Source organism: Typopeltis vanoorti, chromosome 2 (assembly GCF_054136105.1).
Source record: "Typopeltis vanoorti isolate ZY-2024b chromosome 2, IOZ_Tvanoo_1.0, whole genome shotgun sequence".
NCBI classification, from domain to species: domain Eukaryota; kingdom Metazoa; phylum Arthropoda; class Arachnida; order Uropygi; family Thelyphonidae; genus Typopeltis; species Typopeltis vanoorti.
This window is the reverse complement of record NC_143550.1, coordinates 181,119,628-181,138,619: the sequence shown is the minus strand read 5'-3', so window position 1 is coordinate 181,138,619 and position 18,992 is coordinate 181,119,628. Positions and strand designations below refer to the sequence as shown.

The window sequence follows — 18,992 nt, the reverse complement described above, 5'->3', positions numbered from 1 at the left end:
GGGATACTGTATGGGGGGCAACATGGTTTTGTGAAGGGTAGATCATGCCTTGGTAACTTGCTCACGTTTTATAACACAGTGACAGCTGAACTGGATAAAGGTAATGGGTTTACAGTGATTCTACTGGACCTTGCAAAGGCCTCTGACAGGATACCACATGGAATTCTAATCAGTCAACTGCAGTAGATGGGGATGGATATAGGGTTGGTGAGATGGATAGGAGGGTGGTTGATGGAGAGATATCAGAGAGTGGTTGATGGAGAGATATCAGAGAGTGGTTTATTCAGGAGTAGAGTCCAAAAGACAGCCTGTGACTGGTGGTGTGCCGCAAGGTTCTGTTCTTGGACCACTACTTTTCAATTTGTTCATCAATGATATAGGAAAGGATCTGAGAGGAAGTGTTCACTTGTTTGCTGATGATCCAAAGTTGGTCAGAGCAATTGCGAGTGCACACGATGTCAAAATTTTACAGGATGATTTGGATAGTTTGAAGGACTGGGCTAGGGAAAATGGATGTCAATTTAATGTGGCAAAGTGTAAGGTTATGCATTTTGGGGTGAAAAGAATAGCAGCAGTATATCACATTGCTGGAACTGTACTCTAGGAGATTGATGAGGCCAGGGATTTGGGAGTGTTGGTGGATAGGGAATTGAAGTTTAGGGGGCACATGGCAAAATTGGCTAAATCAGCTCATCAAATCACTTGTTTGCTGAAAAATACTTTAAAAAGCAGAGACAAACAGGTTATTGTTCCTCTGTATCGAGCCTTATTAAGACTCCATCTAGAATACTGTGCCCAGATTTGGGCGGCAGGGTTTCTTGATGGGGAGAAGGTAGAGAGGATCCAGAGATGAGTGACCAAGATGATAGCATGTCTATGGAATGAACCTTATGAGAACAGGTTGAAGATTTGTGGGTTGCAGAAATTGGTTGATAGGCGGAAAAGGGGTGATATGATTGAGACATTCAAATTACCAAAATGTTTCTATAAGATTAATTCAGAAGATATTTTTGAGAATAGGACTGGTGGTGGTGGTGGTGGGACTAGGGGCCATACATGGAAGCTGGGCAAGAGTTTTAGAACTAGGTTTTTTACTTGGAGAGTGGTGAATGAGTGGAATAAGCTGCCAGAGTCTGTTGTGGGTACCATGACTGTGAATGAGTTCAAGGCAAGGTATGATAGATACTGTGTGAATGTCAAATAGTTGTTCTTGAGATGATGTTAGGGCCTCCCTCGATGAGTAAGGACTCCTTGGAGTTGCCCGTAATAATAATAATAACAACCAGTTCAGCTGAACACTCTTTTAGCATGTGTGCTGATATCCTATCAGTTCCTACTGCAGAATTCTTATTCAGTTTATGTAACAGCTCTAGATGTTGCATCAACATGAGTTTCTTCATACAGTGAAGAGGTAGCAGTGAGTTCAATGTTGCATATACCAGGTTGATAGCTCTTAGCAAAATGGTTGTTCATTAGGAGAACAATCACTTCTGCATAAGTCAATTTATTTATTTATTTATTTATTTATGCTTATCATCATCATCAAATTCCTGATATGTACCCTCAAGGGGTGTACAGGATATGATAGTACTACATGGAAAAATTACATCATTACTAACTTCCTATCTACAATTTTCCTCCAAATCAGTCTGTTACTTGTCAAGACTCCAACATTATCAGATCTTATATTTCAATCGGCTAAGGCACTTTGTACCATATCAATCCACCTATATCTTGGTCTTCCTCTGGGTCATTTTGCTGCCAACCTGGCAGAGAACACTTGTTTTGCTAATCTTTCCTTGCCCATTCTGTTTAAGTGACCATACAACCTGAGATTAGCTCTGCTAACGCATTCCTGGATGCTGACAATGTGAAGTTCTTTCCTAATATCCTCGTTTTTCATATGATATTGCCATTGATGTCATCTGTTCACGCCCATAATCTTTCTCAGGACTCTCATATCTGCGGCCTCTAGTCTTTGGTCAAGTGTTTTACTTCTGACCCAGCTCTCAGATCCATAAGTTAAAACTGGTTTGAACACAGTCTTGTATACAGCTAATTTAGTGTTCCAACTAATTTCTCTCTTATTCCATATGAATTTATTCATTTGACTTCCCACCATACCAGCTTTGCTGATTCTGTTGTCTATTTCCATATTTAATTTACCATCTTCAGTAAAAATCATGCCTAAGTAGCAAAAATGTTTTACTTGTTCCAACGTTCTCCATTCACATCACAATTGACATTTTCAATTATTCTGCCTATTTTCATTGTCTTTGTCTTTTCATTGCTGACCTCCATACCATATCTATTACAACAGCTATTAAATTTAGTCAGAGAATCTTGCAGACTTGTAGCGGATTTATTTAGAAGTATAACATCATCTGCATAAAGCAAAGAACTGACATTAACATCTCCAATTCTGATATCATGTTTAATACCACTTTCCTTCATAATGTGACCATATAGATAATGAATAACAGAGGGGATAATGTACATCCATGTCTCACACCAGATTTAACATTAAACCATCTTCCTGTACTTCCTTCAATTCTAACTGCTGACTTACAACTCAAATAAAGACTAAGTATTGCTTGATATAATGTCCCATTGACACCATATAACTGCAGCGCATTGAATAGCTTCTCTCTTGGCACCTTGTCATATGCCTTTTCCAAATCGACAAAACTTAAATACAGATCTCTGTTATTATTCCCATGCTTTATCGACTATTTGTCGTAAAGTGAAGATCTGATCCTGACAGTCTCTATTTGGCCTGAATCCAACTTGTTTTTCAACAAGCTTCTCTTCCACAATTCTTCTCAACCGTTAATCAAGAATACTTGCAAAGATCTTGCTAGGAACACTCAGTAGGGAAATACCATTCCTAAGCTTCTTCAACAACCTCCAGAATATTTTACCACCTTCTTGATATTTATTTTCTACATTCTTGCCAAAGTCCTCCCATGATTTTTTTTAGCTAGTTTTACACAGTGTTTAGCATTCTTGCATTTGTCTCTGTATTCTCTAAGAGCACAAGCTGACATATTTGACAGGAACTTTTGATAGGCTTTCTTCTTTTCCTTCACTGCCTCTTTAACTTCCTGTGTCCACCAGGGAGTTCTCATTTTTTTTTATCCTTGCAGATAACCTCACCACATGTCTCTCTGGCAGAATCAATCAATGTTTTCTTCAGAGTTTGCCACTGAATCTCCAAGGTTTGATTCCTATTCTCAAACTCTTTCATTTTTTCTTCAATAATCTTTGTGTATTTTAGTCTACAGTTGACATCTGAGAGCTGTTCAACTTTTATTCGCCTTATAACTTTCTTACATGTTATTCTTTTCAATATGAAATTCAATTTTATCCTGCTCAAGACTAAATAGTGATCACTTCCAATTTCAAATCCTCTGTACACTCTGGTGTCCTGCACCAGGGAGAAAACATCACTATCAACAATAACACAGTCAATGAGATTTTGTTATTCCTTGTCTCTTCTTTCCATGTGAATTTGTGCACATTTTTATGTTGGAACATGGTGTTAGTAATAACCAGTCCATGTCCTGAGCAGAAATCCAACAGATATTTGCCATTATTATTAGCTTTGCTCTTTTCTCCAAATTTTCCCAAAATATTTTTGTACGTCTCACAATCATTTTCTACTCTGCTATTTAGATCCCCGACAAGGACCAACTTTTACTTTTTTCATTGTGTCAGTTGCTTTTTCTAAAGCCTCAAAAAATTCTCTAACTTCTACCTTAGCAGAACCTTCTGTGGGACCATAGGCCACAAATAAGTCTCATTGTCCAGTTCCCCATTCTCATATTTGCCCACATTACTCTACTTGAGACTGACTGCCATTCAAGAAGATTAGCCTTGTATTTTGTGTTGAATACTATGGCTACTCCTTCTTTTCCTTGATTGTCATTGCCTGAATATAACATTTTGTATTTATTGCTCAGAAAGATCTCACCAGTTTTGGTCTTTTTTGTTTCAGTCACCACTATTATGTCGATCTGGTACTTATCTAATTCCTAAGCTAGCTCCATTTCTTTGCCATTCAGGCTTCTTATGTTGATAGTACCGATCTTTAACTCTGGTGATGTTGAGTTGGGGTTTGTTTTCTGATTTGTTCCAGTAGCTGACTTTTCGCTGTTCACTCTGGTTCCCTGGCGAAAACAACGGGCGCCTTGTTTAACCGGGCGACGCTCCAGCCAGCATGAAATTTTGTCATGTTGTACCATCATTTTTTATTTTGGTTTAACCAATAAAAATACAATTTGGTCGGCTAAATCCCAAATTGCCAGCCCATCCTCGTTCGTTCAGTATCCAAGTAGATACCCAACAGGGTGCACCACGAGAAGGCGAGGATTGGACATTAGGTCAGAACAACTGGTCAGTTCTCCACATTCCTTTAAAGGCTATGTGGAGGTCTCCTCTCAGTTATACAGCTTTGACCCTTAAGCACCTCATGATGAAAATCTTAACATATAGCAGCAGGTTGTGCCTTTTATGTAATGAACTTTTATATGTCATGATGAAAATCTTAACATATAAAAGTTCATTACATAAAAGGCACAACCTGCTTTCTAAGGCTTTCCTTTTTTTTTTTAAATATAAAGCAAAAGTAACTTGTCATAATTAAGCCAGGGACATTATCATCCTGCTGCACCAAGTATGACAAGGCTGCATGGTCTCACAACATTTTGCAACATAAAAGTAGCTGCATCTGAGGTTTAAGAAGAGAGCAGTTGTGTCTTGTGTGAGAAAACTTGATCCATTAGAGGAGGCCCATTTCACACTGTATCATCATCTTCTAACATGAGGAAGAGTTCTGCTGATACTATGACGAGGACTATGAGAGTAATTACGAGAATAACATCTTCATGGTGAGACAGGAACGTGATCTTCTGTTTCCTCCATAACCACCACCACTATCATACCAACATCAGCCAATCAGTCACTTGTATATCATATGCATTCAGTAGAGTTATTCTTTCAGATTCATTCTTTCTTTTACTTGCAGAATAATGATAGAATTCTTTTCGATTGTCTTTAACACGTTCGCTGCCACGCTACATCGGCATGGTCTGTTCCCCTAAGCCGAGCAATTTCACTTCTTCAAGGTCAGTACGATAATCTCGTTACGGAGGTAAGCGTCCTACGAGTATACTCGTAGTTGGCTTGTGCAGAGCATATACGGTCTATGAGAATACACAGTTTTGAAGCTAGCCCCACAAGCCAAGCATTTTCACTTCTTCAAGGTCACTACAATAATCTCGTTCCCGGCGGTAAGCGTCATACGAGTATACTCGTAGCTGGCTTGTGAAGCAGGTTTACCCACTACGAGTATACTCGTAGTTGGCAGCGAACGTGTTAACTCACAGAGCCAGTTTCTTTTCATACTCGGATTTTGCGACTCTTCTAGCCTGCTGTTTACAATTATAGTAACTGACATCATCCATATCCATGAGATATTCCTTCCACATCATCTTTTTCTTATGAATCTCTTGCTTAATTAGATTACATATCCATTTCACTCCTACTCTATTTATTCTTCAAATTCTAATGACACATTCTGATATCAAATCATTTAAGTATTTTTTTAAACACTTTCCATGCACTGTCGATATCCTTCCCATCCAGTAACTGATACCATGGCACAGAAACGAGGATATCCCTCAGGTGGTCATAATTTACTGCTTCGTAGTTCAGCATGTAACGTTTTCTGAATGGAACATTTATAAACTTAGCACTTCCAGAGTACCACATGAGCACTGTCACCAACCAGAGGCAGAATAGTTATGTCTTTAACTGAAACCACCTCTGACACTATAATCAGATCTAACACTGGTTGACCTTGATTTTCTTCTATCACATGCTGCTTGAGGAAATTATTCTATTTAATTATTTATTTTAATTAACTAATTTTTTTTTTTCACTAGTGGTCAAACGTCCATAGAGAGTGCCCCACCTAGTTAGGACTCCAGTCTTTCATCCATATATTTCACACTTAGTAGTTTTCTGCTGCCTTTGTGTGTCTGTTATGTTTCATATTGTACTCCCTGATAATATCTCTGTAAATGAGATAAAATATTGGAGGAATATTAAATACTACTTTTAATCTTTTCCTAGTGATGTTCCACTCCATTAAACTTGATTTTTTCCCAGCACTGAAACCTTAGCAAATGGATAATTGCTCTAACACCTGTGTTTCTGTCTCCATAAATTCTACAAAATGGAAAAAAAAAAATTATTTCTCTCTGAACTATAAAAGACAAGAGTTAACCATTTTTAGCAGAATTTTGCACCTAGCAGTAGATCACTGCAAATGGCCGATGGTTTATTGGGGATTTTGATTCCTTTCCTGGATTTGGAAAGGCAATAAAATAATGGTAATATTTTGCCAGTTATCTTGAAATCCATTCTCACAAAAAATTCTGTCCCATCTATTGTTGCCATGTCCCATGGCAGCAATACATGTTTTATTATCTCATAATGAATGTTATCTGGTTCAACAGAAGTTGGGTAATATAGGCAAAGCAAGTTCCATTTCTTCTTTCATATAAATGGCCTTCTATATTCTTCAGTACTGTTTAAGAAAACAGAAATTGTTGTTTTTCTGCTTTGCATTTTTGGACAATTGCAGCTGGGTCAGCAATTGTGCATCCACCATGTTCAAGGATAGAGAACTGATGGATGGTATATATGCCGTAATTTTCCAAATTTTATCCAAATTCTTCTCTGCTGTTATCGATCTTATATTTTATTTATTCATATGGGATTCTCTTGTCTTTCTCTCCCATCCCATTGGGGGGCAAAGGTTGAGCCCCACCTAATGTGGGATTAAGTAGGTGTATAAGTGACTGTAAGTCTGTGTATGTTCACAGGGACAAAAAACCAGTTTTTGGGTGGAAAAACCCTTTACCTCCATATGAGACCAACTAACTCACGTTTAGTCGAAAGAGACCAGATAAAAGTTACTCATGTCATGGATGGGAATCAATCCCAGGTCTTTCAGACCAAAGGGATTCATCTATACTAACTGAGCTACAGATGCTCTGATCTTGTTATTATTATTATTCAGGCCTCCATGGAGTCAAAAGACTCATCGTGGGAGGTCCTTCCTAAGAACATAAAGTCTGTCGAGACTCATCGAGGGGAGGTCCCCCCTAAGAAACACAAAATCTATCATACCACTCCTTAAACTCATTGGCCGTTCTCGCTCTCACCACTCCATCAGGCAATGCATTCCACGGTTCAACCATCCTCCACGCAAAGAAACCACTCCTCACCCTCTTGCTCACAGTTTCCTTTCATAACTTCCAGGGATGGCCTCTTGTCATTACTCCTTCCCGCTGTTCAACCAAGTGAAAGAACTCCCCAGTGTCAACCCTGTAACCACCTCTCAACAGTTTAAAAGTCTCAATCATTGAGACTTATAGAAGATAAGTCTCAATGTGTGATTGTAAGATAAGAAATGAAGATAAGTCCTCAATTATAGAAGATATATATATTAGATCCAGGATTCCTTCTGGCTCTGACGATGGATGTGCTTTGCTTGGGATTGGGCACATGTAAAAGCAGTAAGATTTGTTGTTATGGGGATCTGCATGCTCTCTTCTGAGAGCATGCTCTCTTCTGAGCTTCCCTGGTTGCTGTGCAATCATCATTCTACAATGGCTTAGGGAAATGTGGAAACTGACCAGATGCTTTAGAAATTACAGTTGTTGCAGCTTGCATAAGACACTCTCTTTAAGTTGTCTTTATTTCATTAGCCTTAATATTTTTCTTTGTAGAGAATTGTGGATGACCAGTGTCCATCATTTCTTCTTCATCAAGAAAAATATTTAAGATGTTTCATACTGGATAAATTCTAGGACAATAGGTATATTAATTGTTTTAGCTTCTTCCTGTTGGGGAGCAGAAGTATTCATGCTATCTGTAAACAGTCATCTATTAAAGGATCTGGAGACTTGTCTTTGATCCTCCATGATGCACATTCCATTACTTTTTTTAATAAGATGATTTTTTATGTAATGGGACCATTTTTGGCCCAGGAGTGGGTCCATAATGAGTTTTCTCTTTGATTCACTCTAAGGAGATAGCTGATACTGTTGTGGTATACTGCCCCTTTGCCTCCTGATAGGTGATGCATTGCAATGTTTTTGCTCTTAGCTATTTATTTTCGTGACCTTTTACTGCCACATCAGGCACAGATGACAGAGCCATGGTATCAGTTTAAGAATGACTACATTTCTGCCATTTAAAACAATGCAGAGGATTTGGGATACAGAGCCTTACTAGACACCTGAGATAACCTGCTTTGATAATGTTGGTAGTTTTGGTGTGTTGAAGGTAAGGATGATGTTACTAGTGGAAACCAGGTGCCCATCCCTATGTATAAAGATTATTCTTATGGCTGATACCAAGGATAGATGTCACTCAAAATATTCTTCAGGTTATGCCACTGTTGCTGCCTCAATAAGAATATCTCCTGAATGCAGTTTCTTTACAGATTTTGGAGATCCTGCCAACCCTTCTGGATAAAGAAAAGTGACATTTTTCTAAGTGGATGTTTCCCTGTTAAATGCAGAATTAAGAAAATTGGTGGATTTGTTGCAGTCTCTGTTTTTTGTATCTTATTTCGGTTTTCTGTTGATGTTTCTATGGTTTCTGAACATGGTTAAGGCTTGTTGATGGCTCTTGATAAATAAGAGGATGAAAAATTATTCATTCTCAGGAAGCGTTTCATTCAGCACTAGAGCTCTTCACCCACAACTACACGTGGATGCCCACTCTGGCAAGCAATGACTGTGCTCAGGAATGAAATGCCACTGCTACCCCAGATTGATACCATAGTAAGCATTGGACACTGCCCCTAGACCATGGGGAAGAAAACTTACTGCAACACCATTGACCCTTGCAAGCAAGAAAATTGCTCACTGTTCCTGGCTGAGCCATCCAGGAAAGATTGTCTTGTTGAAGAAGAGATCAAAGTAGTGCAGGATTACTAGGATACCCCCCCCCCCTTTCAAGATCTCCATGGGTCGCACCACAAGGTAAACATGGCAGCAAGACATTGGATCTCACTGATGGTGGGCTGGAAGACATGATAGTAAAAAGACTCAGAAATAGAGAAAATAATAGTAGAAGAAAAGTACAGTACAAGAATAAGAACAAAAAAGGACCAGTACCATCACTGGGAGCTCCTCCACCACGAACAGGTGCCCAACACGAAGGGGAGAATGAATGCAGTCAAGAAGGGGTGAGAGCTAAATTTTTCTCTCATACAGTGATGCATACTTGGAATGGACTGTCATTGGAGGTGATGAATACAGGTAGTGTGAATGAATTTAAGAAAAGGTATACTAGCTGGTGTAGTGATGTGTGGCCTCCTTTGATGAGTCCTTGGAGATTTCTCTTAACAATAACCTATTTTTGGTTCAATCTATTTGAAATCCCATATGGTGAGTACAAAACAACTTTTGAAACCGTTATAACCACTCTGACCTCTGATTATTTAAACTTTAAAAATTCAAGTTACTAAATACTGAAACCGAAAAATGGAATAACTGTTGGTGACTTCAGTGTTCACAATTCAACAGCTAGCCTACATTAGGCTGAGTAATGTAGGCTAGCTGTTCAATCACCCTCCCTCCCTCTTTGTAATTGGAGGTGACCAATTATAAAGTTGACTGGATTCTGATTTTAATGGTACAGACTACGCATATTTAGTTCACTACAGATTTCAGGTATGACAGTAATTTAAACTATTGTAGATTTCAAAATTTAAATTAACTGTTTTCAATTTTATAATTTCACACTCTTCTAGTTCTATACTTTCTTTCACATCTCTCATTACTGATTGCATTAGTACTTTTTTTGTGTTGTCATTTTGCATGCTTTACATGGTTCTGGCAACCTGAGTTCTGCCATTAGTGTTCTAATTCTGGCCATTTCTTTTACAAATTTATTGACCTCAGCTACAGTTTTCTCCTTGAATTTAACACTCTTCAGTAAGAGATCATGTTATGGTTATTAAGTCTAAAATATTACTGGCTACGAATGCTTTCAACTCTTCAATGCATGCCAGTGGGAGAGTAAATTAAAGATCATTAAGGCACTAGGGAAGGGGATGTTGATAATCCCATTAGTCTTACTAAAGCTTTTTGTGAGATAAGTACAATAAGCTGAATATCAATACCTTCTTCAGCATTTATTTCCTGGGAATGGAGTATGTGTGTGTGTGGGGGGGGGGGGATGCCTTAAATTCGCTGAAGTAAATCATGTGCTATCATTGTCATCATCATCACACATTTTCTGTCTACTGATGGACAAAAGCTTACCTCAAAGTCATTCACTCAATTCTATCTTGACCTTTTCTATGCTACTGAATTCCAGCCATTTTTCTAATCTCATCCTCACCACCATCTATTTGGTCTTCCTATAGTTCTTTTTCCATCTCTGGGACACCATTCTGATGGTATCAACTTTGCCTATTTTTGAGAATTACTTCTTGCAATATGACCTGCTCATTGTCATCTGCATCTTTTAATGGCTGCTATAATGTCTCTCACCCTAGTATGAGCTCTGATTCAAGTATTGTGCTTTCTATCTAGAATGGTAATACCGAGCAATGATCTTTTCAATTTCCTCTGAGTAATCCTCAACTCGTTGGTCAATTATTTAGTTAAAGTCCATGTTTCACTTCCATATGTCATGACTGGAACTATACAACTGTCAAATATTTTTCTTTTAAGGCAGATTGGAATGTTTCCTTTGAATGCTTCACAATGTTTTCCAAAGGCTATCTGACCAAGTTTAATTCTAAGTATAATTTATTCTCCATAATCTCCTCTACCATGATCTTTTGTCCTAGATAAACATCTGAGGTTACTATATCAATTTCCTGGTATTCCATTTGTATTTTTTTTTTTTGATGTTATTATACATTATTTTTGTTTTGTCTTTGTTTATAGTTAATCCTATCTTTTTAATTTCTACATTCAATTCACTGATCATTTGTTGAAGTTCTTTTGCAGAGTTTCCTAAAATAACAATGTCATTAGCAAATTGTAGGTGATTTAGTTCTTACCATTTATCATAATTCCTCTATTTTTCCAGTCCAGGTTTTTAAAAATTTTCTTCTAGGGCTGCTATAAATAATTTAGTTAGACAGAGAGATAAACTCCCATTTTTATAGGAAATTTCATATTTGTTCCTGATTTTATAGCTGCAGTTGAATTTTTATATATATATATATATATATATATATATGGCTAAGTATATATAATCTAAGTCTTTTGAATTCCTTGATTTTTGCTTTTTCAAAATCAATAAATGCCAGACCTAAAGGTTTTTGGTATTCATTTGTCTTTTCAATGATTTATCTTATTACATATATATGATCAATAGTGCAGTAATTTTTTCTGAATCATGCTTGTTCTGGAGGTTGGCAAAAAATCTAGTTTATTTTGTTTTCTGTTTGTAATAATAATGAACTATTTATTTCTCTGGTCACTAGAGGTTTGCTATATCAAGCATCTGCTGTAACCTAATATCAAGAAGTCTCTCATTTGAAATGGGACCCCCAACTATTCTCAAGAATTTCCACCAGAAATTAAACCTATCATATGTCTGTACAAGCTACCATTCTTCTCTGTCATCTATTTGAGAGCATGGAAACAAATTGTTTCCATTTTTGTATTCAGCCAATCTCAAAAAGAGAGAGAGAGAGATAAAAGCCAGTCAGCAAACTATCACTCCACTGTTCTCACCTCAATATAACAATGCAGGTCATCACAACTGACTTCTATTTTGATTATTAATATTTCACTTAATTCAAAGGACTGGAGGCACACCAGTTAATTATTAATCACCAATATCAATTACCATTCTCGCTCCACTGCACATCTAGCCACCATTTATCAATCTTTGAACACAAGCTATAGAAAGGTCTGGAGAAACTCATGAGTTACTCCTGATATTTCCAGGTTATCTTTCAGGTCTAATTACCAAATTACCATCTTATGGCCAGACTTCTACCCTTTGCCACTGGGCCAGTTTTCTCAATCCAGGGTACCCAAAGATCTGTGCTTTTGTCCACACTCTTCTTTCTATATATTAATTAAAGATCTTTCTCCCATTACATTTAAATCCTCTCTAGAGTTCTGCTCATGAGAAATAATGTCCTTATATTGTAGATGGTGAATCAATAACTTCTCTAAAAGTGGCTAATGTTACCTGGAGGGGGGGAGGGATATTCAGATGATCTCTCACTGACTCACTTCAATATCATTTTCACACAATGTTATGCTTCTGCTTCATGCCTTTTTCTACAAGCATTTTCATGGGCATTTTTCCACTGAACTAATTGACATCGTTCTCACCTTGATTTTTAAAAAACACAAGCAATTGCTGATCAGCATCAAGACATAGTTCACTTTCTAACTTACAGAACTTAGTTTTTATCCTCCTGCTCTTTCATCCCATCTACCTCTTTCTTGGAACAGCCTTATTCACTGTTCCCCAAAAAACTATGACCTCTAGCTCTTCAAGAAACACATCATGTTTCTTGAAGAGCTAGAGTTAACTACTTGCATCCATATATTACTACTGTGTTACAGGCTTTGTGACTTCTTGTGTGAGTGGATGATATATAAAAAATTGAGAGCAAGTATTTGTTATTGTTAATAAACAATAACTTGAAAACTGGATTAATAATCTTCTGATACTATAGTAACCAGTTAAACTTCAAAAGTTGTTTCAATTTAGTAGGAAAATAATTTATTCCATATCCTGGATATCATGTCAAGGATTTATTTTCTCTTAAACAACATTATCTCATCTAGACTTTGAGATTTACTTGGCTAAGAATATAGAACTGTTTATCAAGTCATTACAAAATTTCCTGCTTCTAAATACTGATTTTCAAACATTCCTCAGTGCAGACAACTTTACTGAAGAATAATACAGCAAACCATGTGTTATAATAAACTATTGCTCAGGTCATTTTTAACTTCAATGTTAGAAAAAAACCCATCCGGGTCTGTTTTCTCTCACTATTACTTTTGACAACATTCCAAATCTCTATGCAAGAGATTTCCCTCCATGGGATAACTCTGACCTCCAATTTTTCTTGGCATAAACATATTGCAAACATAGCATCCAAGAAATAGGTTCTCTTCCAATCCAGGTATTACTTTACTTCTGAACAACTATTATCTCTTTAGATATTTACGTCTGTCAAACCACTGAATACACCCTCTGTCCAAAAAGAAACCAAACTTTTCAAAAATAGAAGAAACTAGTGGCGTGACTTGTTGTATCTTTTTGTTGTAGAAATTGGCAACCTTCCTTAGTTTTGTGTCAACTGTTTATGACATTTGTTTCATTAGAAGCCGAGTTATAGTGCCAAGAGTGACAGCGTGTTTTGACAAACGGTCGGAAAATGAGTTTCAAAACAGAGAGCTGCGATTAACTTTTGTGTTAAACTTGGTAAAAGTTTTACCAAAATGCATCAAATGCTTCAAAAAGCATATGGTGATGAATACTTATCCCATACTCAAGTTTACGAGTGGTTTAAGCGATTTCAAAGTGGTCGTGAGATGCTTGAGGACGACAAAAAGCCGGGCCATCCAAAAACTGGACTGAGTGAAGTCATCATCATCATCATCAAATTCCTGCCATGTACCCTCGAGGGGTGTACAGGAAATGATAGTACTACATGAAAAAATTACATCATTACCAACTTCCTGTCTACAATTTTCCTCCAAATCAGTCTGTTACTTGTCAAGATTCCAACATTATCAGATCTTATATTTCTATCGTCTAAGGCACTTTGTACCATATCAATCCACCTATATCTTGGTCTTCCTCTGGGTCGTTTTCCTGCCAACCTGGCAGAGAACACTTGTTTTGTTAATCTTTCCTCTCTCATTCTATTTAAGTGACCATACCACCTGAGATTAGCTCTGCTAATGCATTCCTGGATGCTGACAATGTCAAGTTCTTTCCTAATATCCTCGTTTTTAATATGATATTGCCATTGATGTCATCTGTTCACGCCTCTAATCTTTCTCAGGACTCTCATATCTGCGGTCTCTAGTCTTTGGTCAAGTGTTTTACTTCTGACCCAGCTCTCAGATCCATAATTAAAACTGGTTTGAACACAGTCTTGTATACAGCTAATTTAGTGTTCCAACTAATTTCTCTGAGTGAAGTTAACATCCAAAAAGTGCGTGATTTCACCAAAGAAAACCCGAAATCGTCCGTAAGATTGATTAAAGATGAATTGGGGATTCCAAAGTCAACTGTGCACATTATTTTGACCGAGTTTGGGCCTTCGTAAATTGAATTTGCGATTTGTTCCCCACAAGTTGACCAACGACCAAAAAAAGTATCAAATTGAACATTGCAAAGACCTCATTAAAACCGCTCATAAGGACTCAAACTTCCTTGAAAAGATTGTCACTGGTGACAAAACACGTGATGTTTTGAGTATGAGCCCGAAACAAAGCACCAGGGTGCTGAGTGGAGACCACCAGAAGAGGGGCATACGAAAAAAAGTCGCTTGGGGAAGTCGAAAGTAAAGACAATGCTGATTTGTTTCTATGATTCCAAGGGCATTATCCACAAAGAATTTGTTCCACCTGGCCAAACGGTCAATGGTAAGTTTTATCTTGAATTTTTGAAGCAATTGATTGCGAGAATTCATCACATATGGCATGAATATCGTGACGACTGACCATTCGTCAAAATGCAGTGTCACTCTTGGCACTATAACTCAGCTTCTAATGAAACGAATGTCATAAACATTGACACAACACTAATGAAGGTTGCCGTTTTCAACAACAAAAAGATACAACAGGTGGTGCCACTAGTTTCTTCTATTTTCGAAAAGTTCGGTTTCTTTTTTGGACAGAGGGTGTACTATTCTTCCGTTTAGGATGGTGCCCTTAAGAAGTGAAAAATTCTCAATACAATACAGAAGAAAGAAATCAGACTGCACTAATTCATCATTCACTAACTCTCTCCATTCTCTTTAACATATAATGCTATTAAATGTTCTGACTTAGAATCTGCACCCTGGTTACCAGTGCTTGTCTGGATGATTAATTAAGGTGCATGGTTCTTTACACATTTTATGTTTCACTATCTATTTCATATTAAACCTTTATATAAACTTTGCTTGAATTCAAATAATGTTCACTGATGCATGATGGTTTTACTAAATCTTTATCAACATAGATTATTTGTTTTTGATTATGCATTTTTCTACAGATACTTTCACGGGTATCATCCAGCCAAACTTGGCCAATTTTTTTCCCACTTACTCTCAACTTATAAAAACAGGCTTAGAAGGGAAAATATGAAAGCAAAAAATTTTCCTCTCCTTTCACTCCTCTACTGCATTTGTTTCAGAACATTAAACTGGTTCTTTTCTTGTTTGTTATCAACCTCCAATTCACACATGATATTAGTGTATTTTTTATGAAAATTTTTTGTTTGGAAAATATGGAATTAACGTAAAAAGTTTAAAACTGCAATTGTATGGCAATGTGTTTTATTTAATGTTTGAATCATTATATTTATTTTATTAATCTTCTTTCCCCCTTAATTTTGAGGAAGAACATTCAATTATATACATAATTTATTTTATTTCCATTCCTCTCAAACTCTGTTATGCATTTCCATAACAGTTAAAAACATCAACAGGTTCTTTTCCTGCTGGCAACCTCCAACTCATACAACAATAATAATAATGCCTTTTCTGAAACTTTATGTAGAAAATATGGAATGAAAAGTTCTATATTTGGTATCTTGTGCAGGATTTCCAGATTATGTAAAAAATAAATACATATACAAAAATATGTAAAATTAATAAAAAATAGAAAAAAATCCTTAATCCACACATTGCACAAATGTACTATAGGTTTACAACCTTTCATAGGTGGGAGTCACATTAAAAAATTCTTTTATTAACCTTCTTTTCCTACTTAACTTTGAGAAAGTGCATTCAAAGATCTCATTCTGATTTCTTTACAGAAGGCAGTTTATAGGTAGTATACAGGCTGCATAAACTATTTTTTAACTATTGCTTGGTGCAAAATGGTATAACAAACTCAAAAGCAAACATAAAATGTTCTCACCTTGAGTAAATTTATTTCTCGCCTTTGTTCGTTTAACTGAAGCTGCATTTCATTTAACTTCTGTTGTTGATTTTGAACCATTAATCGCAATTCTTTAACACAGTTGTGTTCCTACAGACAATTTAAGAAATTAAAGAACAAGCTCTTTTTTTAAATACATCTTTTGTTAACTTTTAAAATATTATAAAAGTAATTTATAGATAAAAATATATGTTAAGCATTATAGCAATTTGTTTACATAATTCGTATTAGAGGAGAAGAAGAAAATTTGATGAACTGGAATGTAAGATGGATTGAACTTACGTAAATATTTTACTGTCATAAAATTTTTTGTGCATCCGTTGTGTCACTATTCCTTAGGTTGAAGGTGTTTCTGAATGTATAGCCAAACTACTTAGATCTGTTGGCCTACAAGTGCTCTTCTGCCACATCAATAAGATATCTATTTTTCCAGGCTCAGCTAAAGATAAGCTTCTGCCTTTGGAGCATATCAAATTCCTTGCTAGTGCGGATCATCATATTTTGGCTAAACAGGTTGATCTGCAGCCATGTGTTTTGATGAACATTTAGACTATGTTAAGTTCCATGCACCAGAACAATCAGGACTTGTGAAACATGTCTTCACCACTAGACAATGAATTTTTTGGAAGAAAATTATGATTCTCCATAACAATAATAATCTCTTAGAATGCTTATACAAAGAAAGTGAAACTTTGTTGCATTGACCAAATCTAATTTAAAATGATGGGCTTAAATTCCCTTTTATGGGAAATAGTTGTTTTTCACAAGTTGCAGTATTAATTCAATTTTTATTTATTTTAACTAATAATTTATTTATTGGGGTGCGGGCCAGTAAGAACCACTGGTCTAAATACATTAAGATTCTAGTAAAAAGAACTTTAACAAGAGATTTAACGATGACTTCTAAGGCCGGAACAGGCCATACTAGGCCTAAATCCTTGATACGTATGATGATGATGATGAATTTATTTATTTTAAATCTCTTGTTAAAGTTCTTTTTACTAGAATCTTAATGTATTTAGACCAGTGGTTCTTAACCTTTTTACTGGCCCACAGTGAACTTCAATTTACATTCTCGCAGTCCCTTGAAAAATGTGTTTTTTATTTGTTAGAAAATAAAATTTATTTGTTAAAAAGAAAATTTATTGCAAAACAATTTACTGAAAAATACATATACATATATGTATCAACATAAAATCAAAATAACTTATCAATTTTTAGTGACTAATTTGTTGTTGCTTTTTTGTAATAATATTTTGAAAGCAAGGTTCCTTTTTCGAAATGGATACATGCATATCATCACTTGCATTTAAGCAATTTCAGGATTTTGTTTTTATTGCAAAAGTGATGAAAATCCCATTTCACAAAGATAGGTAGTAGCAAATGGTAGAAGTGTCTGCAATGCTGCCTTCACCAGTAATGGAAATGGTTCTAACTGAGTAGACCAGAATTGTTCTAAATCCAATTTTTCGAATTCCATTTGAATACGTGCACTGGCTCGCATTTCAATAAGATCATCATTTATTAAATTACCGTCGTTTATAGAATTAAGGTCAAAACGAAATGGATCCAGTATCCATCTCTGCCCTTTGCCAATATCCATGAAAAGAATCAATCAATTGTTGCAAATGTATTATAATTTCAGGTAAAATTGTGATTTTTTTCATTTTCCAGAACAATTTCATCAAGCAAGGGAAAGTTTGCAAAATTACTATTTTCAACTCAACGTATCCAAATTTTTAGTTTTTCAATAAAAGCAAATAATTTTTCACTAAATGTTATTATGTTCTTACCATACCCTTGCATTGATATATTTAATTCATTTAGGTGAGTGAAAATATCTGCTAAGTAGGCCAATCGAATTACTGCATCTCTTCTTTCAAAGTCTTGAACTAAATTACAATTCTGGTTAGTAAGAAACTGAATAATCTCGTTGCACATTTCAAAAACCCTGCTAAGCACACATCCCTTGGAGAGCCATGTTATGTCAGTGTGATGAAGAAGCACACTATGGTTAGCACCGATTTCTTTGTAAACGAAAGATACGATGATTAAGCACCTGTCCTCGAACATAACTTACTATTTGTAGGTTTCTATGGATTAGCAGTTCAAAGGAAAGATTCCGGTATTGCGACCACGTTTATTAAGATAAATAAAAATAAACAAACCCGACAAGTTTCGTATGTCGTTCGATTTACATCTTCAGGGGTTAAAGGTAACTAAAAGTTTAAACACAAGAAATGAGAAATTACTCAAAATAGTCCATTCTATGATGTTATGGCAATCTAACTGTTCATTAAATTAAAAAATTCGAATACAGAATCGTGCATGCTAAGTTTGAACAATGCTGGATGTTGTCACGTTCACACTGTCCAAGGTCTGACTTAGGTATATTTTTTATCAATGATGACCAAACTTGGTGTAGAATTAGGCCCTGGTTTTTGTTGCACTGCGTTGAAATGATTATTATTATTCGTGACACCTCCAAGGAGTCCGAAGATTCATCGCGGGAGGACACCCACTGTACAACTGTCCGTCTCGACTACTACACAGAACCTCTCTATCAATCACCTACATCAACTACCAATAAACTACCAATCACCTACATCAACGCCATCTACCGCCCACAACCACCACCACCACCACAGCTAGTATTTTTTGTCTGTAAATTGCATGTGTTCTGAAGGGCCAATATGCGGGATGAAAAATCCAAGTTTCCGGGAGGAAAACCCTGCTACCTCCGTATGAAATCAGCTAACTCACCTTCAATTGAAAAAGTCCATATAAAGATTCCTCCCAATCATGCCGAGAATCGAA

General features: G+C 36.3%; 1 protein-coding gene across 1 annotated transcript in view; it reads right to left on the bottom strand.

Moving 5' to 3' along the window:
- Positions 1 to 18,992, bottom strand: part of elgi (E3 ubiquitin-protein ligase NRDP1 elgi) — a 177,894-nt gene that overhangs the window by 69,605 nt on the left and 89,297 nt on the right. The window contains exon 4 of the mRNA XM_090414102.1: positions 16,155 to 16,265. Coding sequence (XP_090270228.1) covers positions 16,155 to 16,265 — 111 coding nt within the window. The remainder of the gene's footprint in view (positions 1 to 16,154; positions 16,266 to 18,992) is intronic.